At 43.6% G+C, this 15,851-nt stretch overlaps 1 protein-coding gene across 1 annotated transcript in view; it reads right to left on the bottom strand.

Moving 5' to 3' along the window:
- Positions 1-15,851, bottom strand: part of Mtr4 (exosome RNA helicase Mtr4) — a 41,644-nt gene that overhangs the window by 9,126 nt on the left and 16,667 nt on the right. Inside the window, exons 16-21 of the mRNA XM_037432614.2 lie at positions 13,596-13,768; positions 8,877-8,951; positions 6,435-6,563; positions 1,940-2,050; positions 393-485; positions 193-288 (exon numbers count right to left, since the gene is read on the bottom strand). Of these exons, the coding sequence (XP_037288511.2) occupies positions 193-288; positions 393-485; positions 1,940-2,050; positions 6,435-6,563; positions 8,877-8,951; positions 13,596-13,768 (677 nt within the window). The remainder of the gene's footprint in view (positions 1-192; positions 289-392; positions 486-1,939; positions 2,051-6,434; positions 6,564-8,876; positions 8,952-13,595; positions 13,769-15,851) is intronic.

Here is a 15,851-nt window from a genome sequence, read left to right as displayed (position 1 = left end):
ACTTTACAATGGCAGGCACTAGAGGTGGGATATAAGGGAGGGAGGAAAAGGGTGGGGGGCTGCGGAAATGTTAGGATTGTGGAAATTGAACAGATTAAACCTGTAATGCTTGATTTAGTTAGAAAGAGCTGAAACAATCTTTATAGCTCGTCTTTCCTTAGCATAACAGAAAAACAGAAAGCATGCTCTCACCTTCATTTTTTTTTCGTACTCCGCATAAATATTTGGAAGGTCAGGATGCGAATGCATAGGATGAGCGTACATCCGGTTCTCGAATGCCTCAATTTTCTGAAAAGCAGGAAGACAAGTGAGGTTACCGAACCGCAACCGTCCCAGTTGCTAGGGGACGAGCACCAGTCAAGAAACGAGAAGCCAAAAGGTGTGCCCCCCACCTTGACAACTTCCTTCATGTTCGCATCCTTTATTTTGAGATCCTCAAAGGGGTCGACAAGTGGGACGCCTTTTGGAAACCTATCTTCAACCTCCTGGAAAAAAGAGTAATAGATAAAAAAATTCTACCCACTTGCGCACCATGAAAGCCATAGAGCGTGAAAGCTGTCGTCCCTTAAAGGCGGACAAGAGTCTTAAAATAGCACAAAATTGTAAAAAATGCTGACTTGCAATTTGAAGTACTATTTATAGTCGAAATTATGTTTTGAAAAAAATTTTATACTATGGCAAAGTGCCCTTTCTTTTTGTTAAAAGCTTAATATGTTGAATTGCAAATGTTTTAAAAACTGGAAACATAATTTACTTGGCATGATTATTGTTGTGAAGTGGATCTCCTTACGGAAGTTTTAAACAAGTTCCTGTGAAGATATCTTAACAAACTTAGTACCATTCTTTTCCGCAGCACATGAACTACAGTATAAAGCTTTTCTTTTTCTCTCAACCTTAATGGAATTGTATTTATATGACAAATAACAGCTAATTACTGGAAGCTAATTTTCACTTTCCAAGTTTAAAAATTATTTGTGATCAAAGAAATAGCTATTCTGACATCTAGATTGCTTTATTCTGTGGGATGAACCTTTTATAAGAAACATGTAATTTTGAAAACCGACGTCATTTATTGGAAGCTACCGTAACGACTCGTCAGAAATTACCTGATTATAATGTGGAAATTTGTCATTACTTTTTTCTAACTGAGATATTTGAAATCTCTTTGCAGGTTTGAAATCTGCATCAATGGTATGCATGTAGGGTAATTTTCATGACAGTAGGATGATAGCAAAAAAACTTTTTTTAAGACCACAATACAACTTGCTCTTACGTTGTGGCAAAGTTTCCACGAGCATCATCATCATGTCAAGCGTCATCGTAATCATTTGGTTTTATTCATTTGGCAAAAAGCCTAATCATCATCATCATTTTTCGACAGGACATGCCACAAGGCAGAGGCACGCCTTCACATTGACTCAATTCACTGCAGCTTGTAATAACACATTCAAATATTCGTTTTTCCCCTTCGGACAATCATCGAATCAAATAATCTCAATAAAGATGTTGTTTCGCAGTCATCTTTGGATCTTTTTACTACGCAGCTGCAGCGATAAGCGTGTGAACTCTATTATATGTACTGGTACTGTTTATTTCAATCACTGTAGTGTTTATTCTACGCTAGTGGTCATCTTGAATACAGTGCTGATTTGATTTTATTATATGCCTTTATGCCTGTTTATTGCAAATCGTTGACCTTTTTTAAGTTTTTTTTTTGTCTTCTGAAAGCCTGTACATACTTTGTCTGTTTTATTGTTATTGCATTTGCCAATTTCGAAACTTAACAAATGTACAAGCACTCTGCTAAAACCCCGTTTTAAGGGTTGCAGTATTCACAAATAAATAAAATAAACAAGTCATTTCCAGTACGATTAAAATCTGTGCAAACGAGCTTCCACACAGTGTACGCAAAACTGTCACATAGCTGGTAAAAGCATACCTTGACTGTTTTGAGCGCTGCAGCTCTGTTGTCAGAGGACTTGAGGTCCTGGTTGTAGAACAGCCGAATAGTGCTCATCTTGCTGATGTTGTCAAGGGTCAGCGGAACCACCTAATATTTGGAAAGCAGAAACGGATACAAGTAAATAGGTTTTTTAAAATATGTCGGTTTTAATGAGGCCTTGAAGCACTTTTTCAAGTAACCGTAAAACAGATTCACTAAAAGAGCTGATTGCCTCACGAATTCAATACCACAAAAATTTTAAGAATCCGTCCAGTACGAGCGGAGTACGAGCGGAGTTACAAAAATTTGTCGCACGCTGCAACCACGTTCTCTCTTCTCTCGTCCGGGCGAAAGCGCTGGAGGCTAAGCAAGGAGGGATGGCAGGGGCACAGAAAATACGTCACGTGCGCCTTGTGACCTTGAGCACTTTTTCTTTTTTTCTTTGAATATCCAGTTTTTTTTCTGCGGGATCGCGCACACGCATAGAAAAGTCGTGGCCTTCCGCAGCGATCCTTGTAACGACCGAGTGAATCATGCTCAAATCAGCCAATGGCTGATAGATGGCCTTCTACGCGCGATTTTTGAGCGCCTTCCGTCATTTCTTGAGAGAAGAGAGAGCAATTTTTAGCTGACTTTGATAATTTATTGTGAAGTCCAGGCCGCGTGCTGCGCTAGATTATTTGGTTCGCGTGTTTCCGGGAGCCTCTACTACCGATCAGCAGCGTTTTCCGACCATGCTCAAAAAGTGTCGCAGAGCCCCTTTAAGGGAAGAAGCTCCTTGAAAAAATTTTTTTTTTATTTCTAGTCGTAGACCCTTGAGAATTTTGTTATTAATATAGCTTTTCATGGAGGTTTCAAATGTGCAATCATTTTTTGTTTAGCTGCTATAGTTATTGAGTTACGCCATGCACAATAGCAAAAAGTTACATGTTTTACGGGTACTCTTTGATGTACTTAACTTTCAGTAAAAGCATTGTCTCTGATCTTATTTGACTCTTGGTAGATTGTAAAGTGCAAATATCTATCCAGATATGTCACAGAAATATCGGAACCAAGAAAAAAAATCGTATTGAATGACTAATTATTTTCAAGCTCCCTTGAAGCAATAACCTAATATTTTCACAACTAATTCTGGTAGGCATTGCAATTTCAAGTAGATACATGCATTCTGCATGTGTTGAAGAATATGTGTGCCAAGTTTCGTTATTATACAATAAGTGTCTAAAGGCTGCCCGGAAAATATAAAATTGTCAAAAAAAAAAAAACTAAAATGAGAAAAACAAGTTTGAAAGTTTGGAAAGATGGCATTTATTAGGAAACCATTTTTTTTTGCATCCAATTGGGGCACAATAAAAAGCATCTTGCACTGAACCCTCGGAAGACCGAGAATCGCACAGAATGGTGAAAGTTGGTCATGGCCTGCGCCTATAACGCGTGCTGCCAGAACTGCCTTCAACGTTTACAGCAAAGCTATCACATGAGCTCCCGCTGTCGAAACGAGTGCTCGTCCCTTGGTCGCTGGCCGAAGTAGTACGTCTCGACGCGTGGTAAAATGAAAGTTTAGATTCAGGGCAATCGGTATTCTCACAGCACAGTTCGAGGAATGCCGGAAGCCCTTTGCGCTTTCCAGCTACCTCGGACGCCAAGTCCCCATTCGCAGCAGGTTGGGCATTGCACACCCGTCACAAGGGCAGTCAGCACATCGATTTCGCAAAGCAGCATGTTGGCAGTAGCAGAACCTACTGACCTACGTTCACTCTCTTCATTTGGGATGCACTGACGAATTCCACGGCAGCGCCTGTTTTACAGCCACTGTCGCCGCGGGGTTCGTGGTCAGTTAGGCCTATTCGAAGTTGGGGCGTCGGTCGGCAGTGACACCAGCATTCGCTGTCGCTTCTGGAAGCATCCGACGCCGTTTCCCTCGATACTTGAGGGCGAGTTCTGAACTTTCGATTATCTAGATTATCGAAATCGAAATCGATTATTTCGATTATCTTCTCGGGGCTCGCCATGACGCAAAACTGCAGAGAAACACCGAACAACTCGATTGCGACGTCCGAGGAAGGATAGGAGGGGGAGGAGGCGGAGCGCACCGCCGACCAATGGCGGCCTCGCGTTGCTTGCCGCGATATACGAAACGGGTAACATATGCATTGTTTTTCTTGTTTTTGGTTCATTCTTCGTGAGGATACGAGACTGGCTACTAGTGGATTGTGAAGGGGAAGGCCTTCGCAGCATGCGTGCACGACTGCAAATGGCGGCCAACGCGTCGTTTTCGCGACAGGACAACGCGAACTATGCCATTCATGGCAACTTTCGCACATTTCTCACCTCCCCGCTCCATACTTTGAAGTATTTTTAGATCATTTCTCGTGCGAATTTCAGCTTGATATTTTCAGAAGTAAAAGCCCAAGGATGCCAATACAACCAAAAAAAAAAAGCGAAAGTTTTCCGGAAAACCGCGACTTCTCGGCCCGCATTGTGGGCTATAAAAGGTGCTGTGCTTCAGGGACTCTATTGGGATATGTTCACTTTTTTAGTATTCTCTTCCTGGCAGCAGTTTTTCAACAGTTAAGAAATGTCATGGAGCTAGCACATTATACAAAATGCCACCTTCATGAGCGCTGTCATATGCACGACATGGACGGCAACGCACATTCTTGAACTTACAAAAACTAGCAAGAGCCATCCTGCATTCTGCCATTACACAGGAATGTACATTGAGGCATGTAAGCCAACTATTTTCACTTGTAGACAAAGTTTCAACAACAAATGAGTGTGCTTGTTGCTACTATTGTACTCCGAGTGCTCCCCATTTTGCTGGAGACGAGCTTGCCCAGTAGAGAATTCGAAACAGTAATAATTGTCGAGTTTTTCATTCCGAGACCAAGGTACGAGCGTGAGCGAGGCCAAATCTGAGCACAATGGCCTCCTCTTTTGACCTCGACTGAGATGCAGCCGCTGCGGCCAAGATTCGATCTCGGAACCTTCAAGTCAGCAGTTGAGCACCACAACCACACCCATCACGACTCGTGAGCGTTCAACATCTAACTTATTCTCAGGGTTGCCATATGTGACAATAAAGATGCCAACCGCTTATTCGGACACTGAAAGTTCAGAGATGCTCATTTATAGGCCCACCTTCGCAGCATCGTGACTTGTTCCATTGAGGTAGTGTAACCTCACAACTGAAAATTCGATGCCTTACAGTGCGCCATTCGATTTCATAGACGCCAGCTGGTGTGGATTGAGTGCGACCTCAAACATCATGACAAGCTGTCTGCGATGTTTACAATATATTTGCTACGTTGCCAGCACTGAAAGGTCGCAATGTTTACGGCTGGAGATTCTGCCAGTGTAAAAATCCGTGCATATATTACAATTACCTATCTCAAAAGCCACGTTTTTTGGCTACACGCAATGGCTGCCTTTTGGCTTTAGCCAGCAGAGTATTCACTGAATAGCCACTATGGCCAAACTGCAAGCCAAGCCAAGCCACGCTCAAAGTCAGCTCGGTGTGGTGTATGAGAATGATTGCGCGCATGACATGGAGAAAGGGAGACCGACCAAGCTACAATGAGCACTTCATGTGCGCTGCAGCACAAACCCACGTGGCATCATTCCCTTTTGGTTTATGTTATCACTTGTTTCTGTGACTAGGCCTGACCTGCGTCTCAAGAGTTGTATATTGCTCTTGTTTGTTGCTTGATATGTAAGGCACGATTTGGGTGAAATGGCTTCAACACCACATGCTCCATCTGCGCCCTCATACTAATAAAGAAACGTGGCAACTACAAGACAATCATGATGGCAAAAAAAAAAGCTGTGATTATTCACCAGGTCAAAGGTGGCCGACCTCAATCCGATGTTGCTCAGGAGTTTTTACAGAGCTGGATGATGATGAGAACTAGCACAGGTCGAAAGTGACTTCAAGGAAGCACCGCCCCCACCACAATTTCAAATGGGGATTTAGGGCAGGCCGTAACAGCACTATTAACAACGTACAGTGGTGGCCAAACACTGGCTAAAACACAGGCCAACTTGGTCTGCGAGGTATGTTTGCATGCAGATGTGCATTGCAAAGTTTTTCCCGTCAACGGGCCAATAGAGGTGCTTTTACTTCTGGTGAATTCCTTCGTTCGGACTCTAGATCATCCACACTTTTTAGCGGTTCCCACCAAGTCTTAATAAATGGTCGGCGACTGTATTATGTTATTTCAAGTACGCATGGGCTTTCGTATTGTGCCATCATAGGGATGTAGCTAACATATTCGATATTCCAATTTGTGACCTTACAGAGCATCACAGCCCATAAGCTGCCAGCAAGTGACTCTGAACTGGCAACCGTCTCGTACTTACACTCACTCGCAAAATACAAAATAGTATACGCGGAACTCTCTGATCAATCTGCAATAGACCTGACGCAACTATCACCGCTCAACAAAAACAAAGAGGGTGGCAGTGAAGTGCTTGGGCAAAGGTATGCACCCACCTGCGCTTCCCCTTTCTCTCCCGGCTTGGGAGGAGTCAACGCTGACGTCAGTTTCGTCTGGGCACTCTCCTTCGAAACGTTGAGGAGCACGTCCACAATCACCACGGGATCCTTGAGGCCAGGCTGTCCCTGAAGAGCAGCAGGCGAGTGTGGTAAGTTATAAACACACCAGCCTGTCTACATTTCAAGACTTTCTTCCTTTTCATTCAGCCAGTAAAATCAAGCAACAACACTTGCAAAACATTATAGGGACATCAAGGAGTAAAAATATTTTTGTATTATGATAACAAATTACTCTATCACAATTTCAAAACCACCGTGCTTACCACAGGAAGACACTCGGTGAGTAAGAAAACACGTCAAAAGAAAATACGGGTGACAGTGTCGAAGTTTTCATACTAACCACCGTGATGTCTTAGATTTGAACGGCATCTACTAGGATCTACATAGTTACCAATCTGTAAAAATGAAGCACATTGTCCTCTGAAGGAGCCATAGACTTAAAAAGTTGACTTTTCAAAGACTTTTCAAAACCTAAAATGATGATCATTATCATCAGTCTGACCACGGCCACTGCAGGACAAAGGCCTCTCCCGTGTTCTGCCAGTCAACTTGGTGCTGTGCTTGCTGCTGGCACTTTATACCCACAAACTTCCTAATTTCATCTGCACACCTGCCGCAATTACTCGAATCTAATGCGCACCTTTTTTCCGGTTCAGCGAGTTCATAAATCCCATGCGGGTTAGAATCGAGTACGAAAAAAAAAATGAATACGGTCGTTCTATTGCCATCGGCATTCCGAAATGGCCGCCCCCTACGTGCGTCGGCATGGCGCGTCGGCCATTTCTGCCTATGTGTTTCCCATGTGCGGCACTTCGTACGTGTGCTGAGGAGTTCGTCATCTTGGTGTGCATTAGCATCGACGGCATGGAAGGGCAGAGTCCAAAAACTCGACGAGTGCACCACGGTGCCGCTTTTAAAAGAAAAGTCATCGCGTATGCCGAAACTGGCGTAAATCGGGCTGCATCGCGGTCGTTCGGAGTTCCCAAAACGTGCATGCGGGACTGGCAGAAACAAAAGCAGAAGATTGTCGACAGCAAAGCTTCACGCAAAGGCTTCAGTGGGCCACAGCAAGGTCGGTTTCCGCAAATTAAAGAGCTGCTCGGCGAGTATGTGCTTGAGCAGCGAGCGGCACAACGGCCCGTGACGACAAAACTGCTCCAAGTCCGGGCTATGCAATTATCCGTAGAAAAAGGTCTAATGCGGAGCCAGTTTAAAGCGAGCAGATGCTGGCTAACTAATTTTATGAAGAGGAAAGGCTTTTCCCTCCGAAGGGAAACGGGCATATGCGAAAAGTTTTGCCGAGGAGTATGATGAAAAGCTTCACAGTTTTCAGAGGTTCGTCCTAAACTTGCGGCACAACAACGGCTACCTGCTTGGGCAAATCGGGAATGCCGATCAGACGCCTCTTTACTTCGACATGCCTGACACCACAACTGTCGAGAAGAAGGGGGCGAAGCAAGTTCGCGTGCTGACATCGGTCCACGGTAAAACTACAGTGACAGAAATGCTCTGTTACACGTCAGATGGGCACAAGCTTCGCCGTACCTCATATTTAAATGGAAGACGCTCCCGAAAGGAGTGGTTTTTTCGAGTGGTGTGATCGTGCGGGCCAGCGGGAAAAATGAGTGCGCGTTGCAATCGATGTCTTACGTTTTTTTTTTTCATCGTGTAAATCGGGTGCGCGTTACAATCGAGGGCGCGGTAGAATCGAGTAAATACGGTAACTTTCTGTCTCCCCCTAACCCGCTTGCCTTCTCTGAGAATCCAGTCAGTTACCCCTAATAACCAGCAGTTATCCTTCCTACGTGCTACATGCCCAGCCTGTGTCCATTTCCTCTTCTTGATTTCAACAATGATATCCTTAACCCCCCTTTGTTCCCCGATCCACTCTGGTCTCTTCTTGTCTCTTAAGGCTACACCTATCATTTTGCTTTCCATCGCTCGCTGCATCATTTAAGCTGAAAAGTTCCAATTATCTATAACTTATAATTAGCCAAGTTTGAATCATAACAAGCTTGTACTGTATATTGTATCAGGTTATACTTTAGCAAACTACATGGTGGGCTATGAGGGTCACCAGAGTAGCTCGAAATTATTTTGGACCAACTGGGCTTCTTTATATGCAAATTTTTCATGACTGTTTGTACATAAAAAATTTTTATATGCGAATTTGTCGTGAGTGTTTGTACATAAAAATTACACTCAATAGCCACTGCGTAAGGAGGTAAGCGAACCCCAACCTAACGCATGTCTCAAGTGAAAAAAAAAAAAAAAATGGGGGGGGGAGAGAGAGAACACCGACATGAAATCTATATGTTCTTGGTTATATAAGTACTTGCAGTGAGATGCCAACATTACTCGGAAGAAAGTACAACTCACTCTTGTAGTGACAACCTTCTTCTTCGTGTAGTTTATAACCAAGCCCCAGCCGAAATCGTGAGTGCCATTGTTTATCTGAAAAAAAAAAAAAAATCAAAGCAAGTTTAGAAATGAAGGGCCGAGAAGAAAAGTCACAATGCATATCTCAGCGTTAAGTGTTCATCATACGGTAGACTCTCAGTAAACATATATCTCATGAACGGAATTGCTGCTTACATGAACTGCCTCTAGTATTATGACTGGTTTCATACGTGGAAGCTGCAACCCAGTTCATCGCTCGGTAAATGAAACACCCTATAAACGAAACAAAGATTGTCGGTCCCTTTAGGTTTCACTTAACAAGAGTCTACTGATGTTGCTAGACTGCCCTGTCACGTCTAACGGTTAAAACACTGAACAAATGTAAAAGAAGGAGTGTCTGTGACAGCAGATATTAATTAACGTTCCTTGTTCCTCTGCAACAGTAGCAAACTAGCCTGCCAGTCCGTTTTGATAAAGGACGAGCCAATGCTTCCCCAGCGAGTACAGCTCACTGTATAGATTCATGAAAACACAGTGCAGCCATGGGTAGGATGAAGACAATTCAGAGCCCTTCCCAGTTCATCGCTCGGTAAATGAAACACCCTATAAACGAAACAAAGATTGTCGGTCCCTTTAGGTTTCTTAACAAGAGTCTACTGATGTTGCTAGACTGCCCTGTCACGTCTAACGGTTAAAACACTGAACAAACGTAAAAGAAGGAGTGTCTGTGACAGCAGATATTAATTAACGTTCCTTGTTCCTCTGCAACAGTAGCAAACTAGCCTGCCAGTCCGTTTTGATAAAGGACGAGCCAATGCTTCCCCAGCGAGTACAGCTCACTGTATAGATTCATGAAAACACAGTGCAGCCATGGGTAGGATGAAGACAATTCAGAGCCCTTCCCCTGGTGAGAAAACGGAGGACAAGCAAAGTATGGCATATGCATGATTGACTTTTTTCACTCAAATAATGATATAACCAATTCAGATATAACGAACTATCGTTTATAACAAAGTGAAAAAAAAGCTTTGTAATAGATACAGTCAATCCCGGATATATCAAACTCTGATATATCAAATTATTGGCTATATCAAACAGTTGCAAAATCCTTTTGAACTTCCCATGAAAAAGTATGGGACCAATGCATCCGTATATCGAACTCCCACACAGTGGGTCATCTGCTATATCGAATGATGCACTGCGCCAAAGCCCAGAAAGTGCATTTTTCCTATCAATTATTGATCAATTTTAGGCCGCATTTAAGAAGTTTCGATCCTTTTTCCCACACTGGCGTCGAAAAAACGGTGTTATTCCATCCCGCTGTCTGGTTCGTCTTGCAGCACTTGCGAGTACATCTGTATGTTTGGTGCACGATATGCAGGTCTTAAAGCGTGGGCATAGTGGTTTCCAAAAGACCAGTGCCGAGGGCACTGAAATGAGAATGCAAAGTGAATTGACGATCTCATTGCAATGTTCACATTCCCTTTCTTGTTTGTTAGGGCACAATGGCATGCGAGCGTACAAGCATGGCCTTCGAGATGTGGAATCTTGTGACGTGTTTTTAGTGTTTTTGGTTTTAAAACGCGTGTCTCAGAGGTTACGCTTCTTTTATCTTTTTGTATCAAGGCCGCTAAAAGCAGCGGCTGCCAGCTAGAAAGCCACAGTGACATCGATATCGCCAACATGTCGACGGTGGGAATTCGAACGAACTCAGCGTTGTGTCTTTTGTGCGCGTTGTGGTTTTGTGTGCTTCTCAACTCATTCCTGCTAAATCCTCATTCGGGAGTTGAACTGAATGTTAACCTAAACCTAGCAATAAATATTATGACTGGGGCTTGGAGTGACGTCAAGTAGAACACTGTCGTAAACAGCTGACAACATCGGGTGCATCATTACCGCTGACAACGGTGTACAGCGCCTCAGTTAATTCTGCGGCTTACCAACATTTCCGAGTACCATCTCGAACAGATGGTACTCTCATGACGCTGCTGGGAAAGAATACGAAGCAGCGAACATTTCTTTTTTCTTTTTTTTTTAGAATAAACATTCCTTTGTTTTGCTAGCTCAGATCAGCTATATTTTTTTCGATTTCACTACAACGAAATTTTTCCCGCACCCCGTCAGTTTCGACTGTATAACGAATTTCCGGATATAACAAAAGATTTTCAAGGCAGATGTGACTTTGTTACAATGAGCTTTGGGTGTACTTTTTTTTTTTCTTGCTGTCACAATGCGTAATGCTACCTCCCAACTGTTTCCCACCTGCACAATTAAGCATCGAACTTCCCTTCACATTGCAGCAGCGTAGCACTTTAGTCGCTCCGGAAAAGGACGACGATGATGCACTTACACAGGCATCAATGACATACGGTAACATGAAGTGACTAGTCACATACATAACATATTGGACTGCCATATCAGAAACCACTGATCACTGACAAGGCCACTTTCGAGGGACCATCAAATACATTCAAACCTCTATATAACGAACACGAGTACAGTTGAACCTGCTTATAAGGAAACTCCATATAACAAATTCCTCGATATAACGAAGTTTTTCTATTCCCCACCGTTGCTCCATAGAAGCACATATATTTGCGACCACTATGTAACAAAGTAACAGCAGGAGACAACCTTAATATAACGAATTTTCCCAATGGACAATCTAGAACTTTTGCTCTGCATTTTGGCATTTTGGTGAGAGCATGCATTTTCCGCGGATGCCCCGTCGCCGACGAAGTGCAAAGTGGCGGCGGCGTGCACGAAGGTGAGAGCGAGCGCTTGTTATTGCGCACAGGTGAGCGCGAGGCGGGCAGGCAATACTGCACCCCAAGAGCCGGCGTTGCCGCGGTTCACAACGACGCGGGCGCATGCACGGGTGTGCCGCCCCTCCCTCCAAACAAGCAAAAAAAATCTTTCGCGCGTCACATTTGAGGGGCCGCACTGCATATGGAGGGCACTTTACCGAATAGTTTTCCGCGGTATCCGTGTCTGTCACGTTTGCTCTTTGCTTTCGAGGCCGTGTGCGCGTGCCTAGTTTCACTGTGCCCGCATGGTGCGGCCCCGACGACGTTCAGCTTTGCTTTTTTTTTATTGCGCAATTATACGGACAGTCTCGGCTGGTTTTTTGCCGCAGCCGTCGTCAATCACTGAATATGTATACGTATCTACGTATATATGAAAACCCAAGAAAGAAAAAAAAACAGCCGTGCTCGGTGCCCAGCTCACCACGATGCATCGACGTGCGCTTATCTCCCACGTGTACTTTGCCCCTCGAATTGGGAAGGGGTGGTGGTAAATGTTTGTGTGCGCGTGCTTATCCTTCGGTGAGAAGAATTGCCCGCCTTCGACTCTGAACAGAACGATTGCGTTTAGTTGCCGGGCACAAAAAGATCACTTCGCTTGCTGGACAGGTGCCGCCGTTTGCAAAAAGAGTGCGCTTTTCAAACACAGCGAAGTAACAACTGGGGCACTTGTTAGTTCACACTCATATCTGTACCTGTGATTACATTTTGTGCCTCATTTTTGTTTAAATAGCGCGTTGAGTGTTGAGCAGTAAACGTTCTTAGTTCACTCTCGTCCTGTGTATGTCGTTTTCGTGCGTCATTTGTGCGTGAGGAGCTCGCTGCACATATTGATCTGCTTGCCGTTTTGAGCGTTACATTTCAAGTTGTTGCTATCGCATCCATTGCTTCCCCCTTGCGGCAAAACTGTGACTTTTCCTAATTTTAAACAACCGTTTCGTCACCACTGAGGGGATGTCAGATTAGGCGCTGATCTACAAAACTCCTACAAAACGCTGGTGTGAGCAAATACGGCCGCTCCCGGGAGAAGTGCTCTTTTCACGCAGCCCCTTTGCGTTAAAACTGCACTGATACTTGCTGAGATAGCAAGTGCACCAGCAACGCGACGGCCCTTAAAATACAAGTTCATCATTGGTACTCGAGCGATCCCCCCCACCCTTTCCCGCGTTGTTTAATGCTCGTTCAAGATAAGTGGTTTACTTTTTGTTTGAGAATTCGACGGCAGTTCAAACACGTCGGAGATGTTATCTTATGCATTTTCCAGGCGAGGTAGAGATGGTCCGATTCATTTGATCTCTGCTTCAGCAGCGCCCGCACGCTTTTACACACTCGTGAAAGTTACGATGCGGGGAGGGGGCGGGGGGCATGGCATGTTATGAATTTGAACTTGTTACAGAACATGGCGGTAACGGCAAAAACCCGCAAAAGTGTTTTAGGTTAGCTCTGCCTTCAGTCTCCCTCTTGTTTTATTTGCGCGTTTATTTTCCCAATTGTCGCACCGAACCTGCATATAAAAAAATCTTTTTTATAACGAATTTTTCTGTGAATTTGTCAATTTCGTTATATCCACGTTTAACTGTATAACCAATTATCAGTTATAACAAAGTAAATGAATAATAGTTTTGCAGTAGATACAGTGTGAGGAATAAAGCTTTAAAACAAAGTTTCAGATATAACTAACTTATTTTTGTGTAAGATGCAACTTTATGATGAGGTTTTGGTGTATTTAAAAACGGCACACAAAAACACACAACCGACAAGAGCACTTTTGAAGGCAGAAATTCAGTACTGTCCCTAGCGTCACGTTTTCGCATATGACGCCACCAGATTCGGTTGATCGTAACAAGCCTCATGTGAAAAAGATGGCTGGAGGAGTTATTTAGAGCATACTCACGTGCACCATGCGCCCTGGCTGCAGGTACGGAGTGCAGTAGTCGGGGTGGGTGAGAAAAGCCTGCAGCTCCCGAGACAGGGAAGCCAACTGCTGCCGCACCTTGTAGTAGGCGGCCATTTCCGGCTCGTTGGGGATCTTGAACGAGTCCAGCTCGGCCTGGAGCTTCTGCAGCTCTGTCGGTGAAGCGGGAAAGATTATTTTTCTCTAGAAAGCAAAGCATGGTATGAATTTGTACACGAAAGTCGACCCATATTGTTTATGAACCCACTGGAGTATGTAGCTGGGCTAGTTCGCTCGTTCTGAAGAAAGGTGAAGGACGCAACCGACGTAGATGAAAAAAAAAAAAGGAAAGGAACAGGATAGAGCGTTCACTTGCAACTGACTTTATTTGAAAAAAAGAAAACAAACAAACAAAGCAGCTCTTTTTTATAACATGCAGACACGTGCACAGCTACGGTTGCACAGGACATTGGCGAACAATCCCACGCTTATGGCATCACGGTAGCAAGAAATTAAAAAAATTGCACTTCTGCTTCACGCAGGGTGACAGGTATGGCGCTGATGCACACATTTCGTTTAACATTGATAAAGTACGCCTCTGAAGTTTCATGTGCCACAGTGTTCTTGCTCCTTGTATGTATCCAAATAATTGTAAAGTTCGGCCCAGACATGCCATGATTCGCACTGCATAGGTAAATGGGCACTGATTTTACATTTAATAGAAAGCTTCTGTCCTAAGCGTAACCGTAACTGCGCACATGTCCGCATGCTCATAAAAAGGAGTTGCTTTTCCAAATAGTTGGAGCTCTATCTTGTAACTTTTTTTTTTTGTCTATGTGGGTTGTGTCCTTCACGTTTAGAGCACCACGAGCAAACCACTGCCGTGCACGGACAACATAGAAACGACTGCACTAGCCAACTACTGTAATGACATCCATTGCGAAAACAGCAAAGAGATCAACGAGAAGCCACATATATTCTCCACTTTGAAGACACCTGTCTCCCTGCCCCCCATGAATGACTTTCACAAGCGAAGCACTCCCGCTTCAGGATCGTTACATGCGTGGCAATGAAATAGCCAGAAACCGTGGTACAACTGTGAAATGCTAAGTGCCTTAAAACAATGAGCAATAAGCCCAATAGGGGAAAAAAAAGAGTAGCATTAAATGTTGCGTGGACCTCCAGCTTTGACATGACAGACAACATTGTCATCTAAGGGGGAAATACTCTACTCAAACAATGATAAAACTCGTCTCCAAATTGTGATTTCTTGAATAAAAGTCCATTCACCAAAAGACTCACAGTTTCCACCTTATATTTTTCATTATTTTTTTTCCATAGCAAGTTCCTCTACACATTTCAGGGATGACTGCATTCCATTTGAGTAAGTACGACAATAGCAATAAAGAGTGCGACACCTTCGTTACAGCAGAGCTGGCCAGTTCCGAATTTCACCACTGTAATGCAGCTCAAGAGTTCTCTAAAAACTCACTAGGTAAACCCATTGAGGGTTGAAATTTCAAGGCATATGTGAACCCCCCCTCCCACCCCAGGACCAATTTTCTTTATCGCCGATGTGTTGGGCAAATCTATTTAGCAAAAAAAAAAATTGTTGCAATATTTTCAACCTGGCTAGAACACAAATTGTTTGTGTAGTTACCTACATGCAGTTTATTCATTAATTACAAAAAAATTTTTAAAAAAACTTAACTTCTAAAAGTTAGGCATTGCAATAAACGTAATCGACAGATGTACAACAATAAATGCCTCAGAGTACACCACTCAGCTCACTTGCAGCAAAACAAACAGTAACCACCTGCACGGCGTAAGCGAACTGCACGGGTAAACACAGTGAAGAAAAAAAATTGTACTGTTGTTCAACGTGCCCAGAAAGCAAAACAAGTAAAAAACCCGTAAAAATCCTTCACTTCAACTTATCACCAACGAGAGGAACAAAGTTTTTGTGAGTTCCCCAAAAAAGGAAACACAACCATGGAGGTATGGTGCGTGTACGTCAGCATCTACGTTGATACAGTGGTGATTGCGTCCTGGTGGGATATTTATTTATTTATTTGGAATGCTGCCAGTCTCTACTGAGACCATAGCAGGTGAGCACTCTGTACAGATGCTATGATTGCTCATCATTTAAAAAAAAATCTGTAATAGAGAACATAAAAGCAACATCAACCTGGCACTTAGTACATTAGCAATATTTACACAACATAATATACAAAATACAAGTGCATACAAAATGGC

Source organism: Rhipicephalus microplus, chromosome 10 (genome assembly GCF_043290135.1).
Source record: "Rhipicephalus microplus isolate Deutch F79 chromosome 10, USDA_Rmic, whole genome shotgun sequence".
NCBI classification, from domain to species: domain Eukaryota; kingdom Metazoa; phylum Arthropoda; class Arachnida; order Ixodida; family Ixodidae; genus Rhipicephalus; species Rhipicephalus microplus.
The sequence above is the reverse complement of the archived record's forward strand: the minus strand, read 5'-3'. Positions and strand labels throughout refer to the sequence as shown.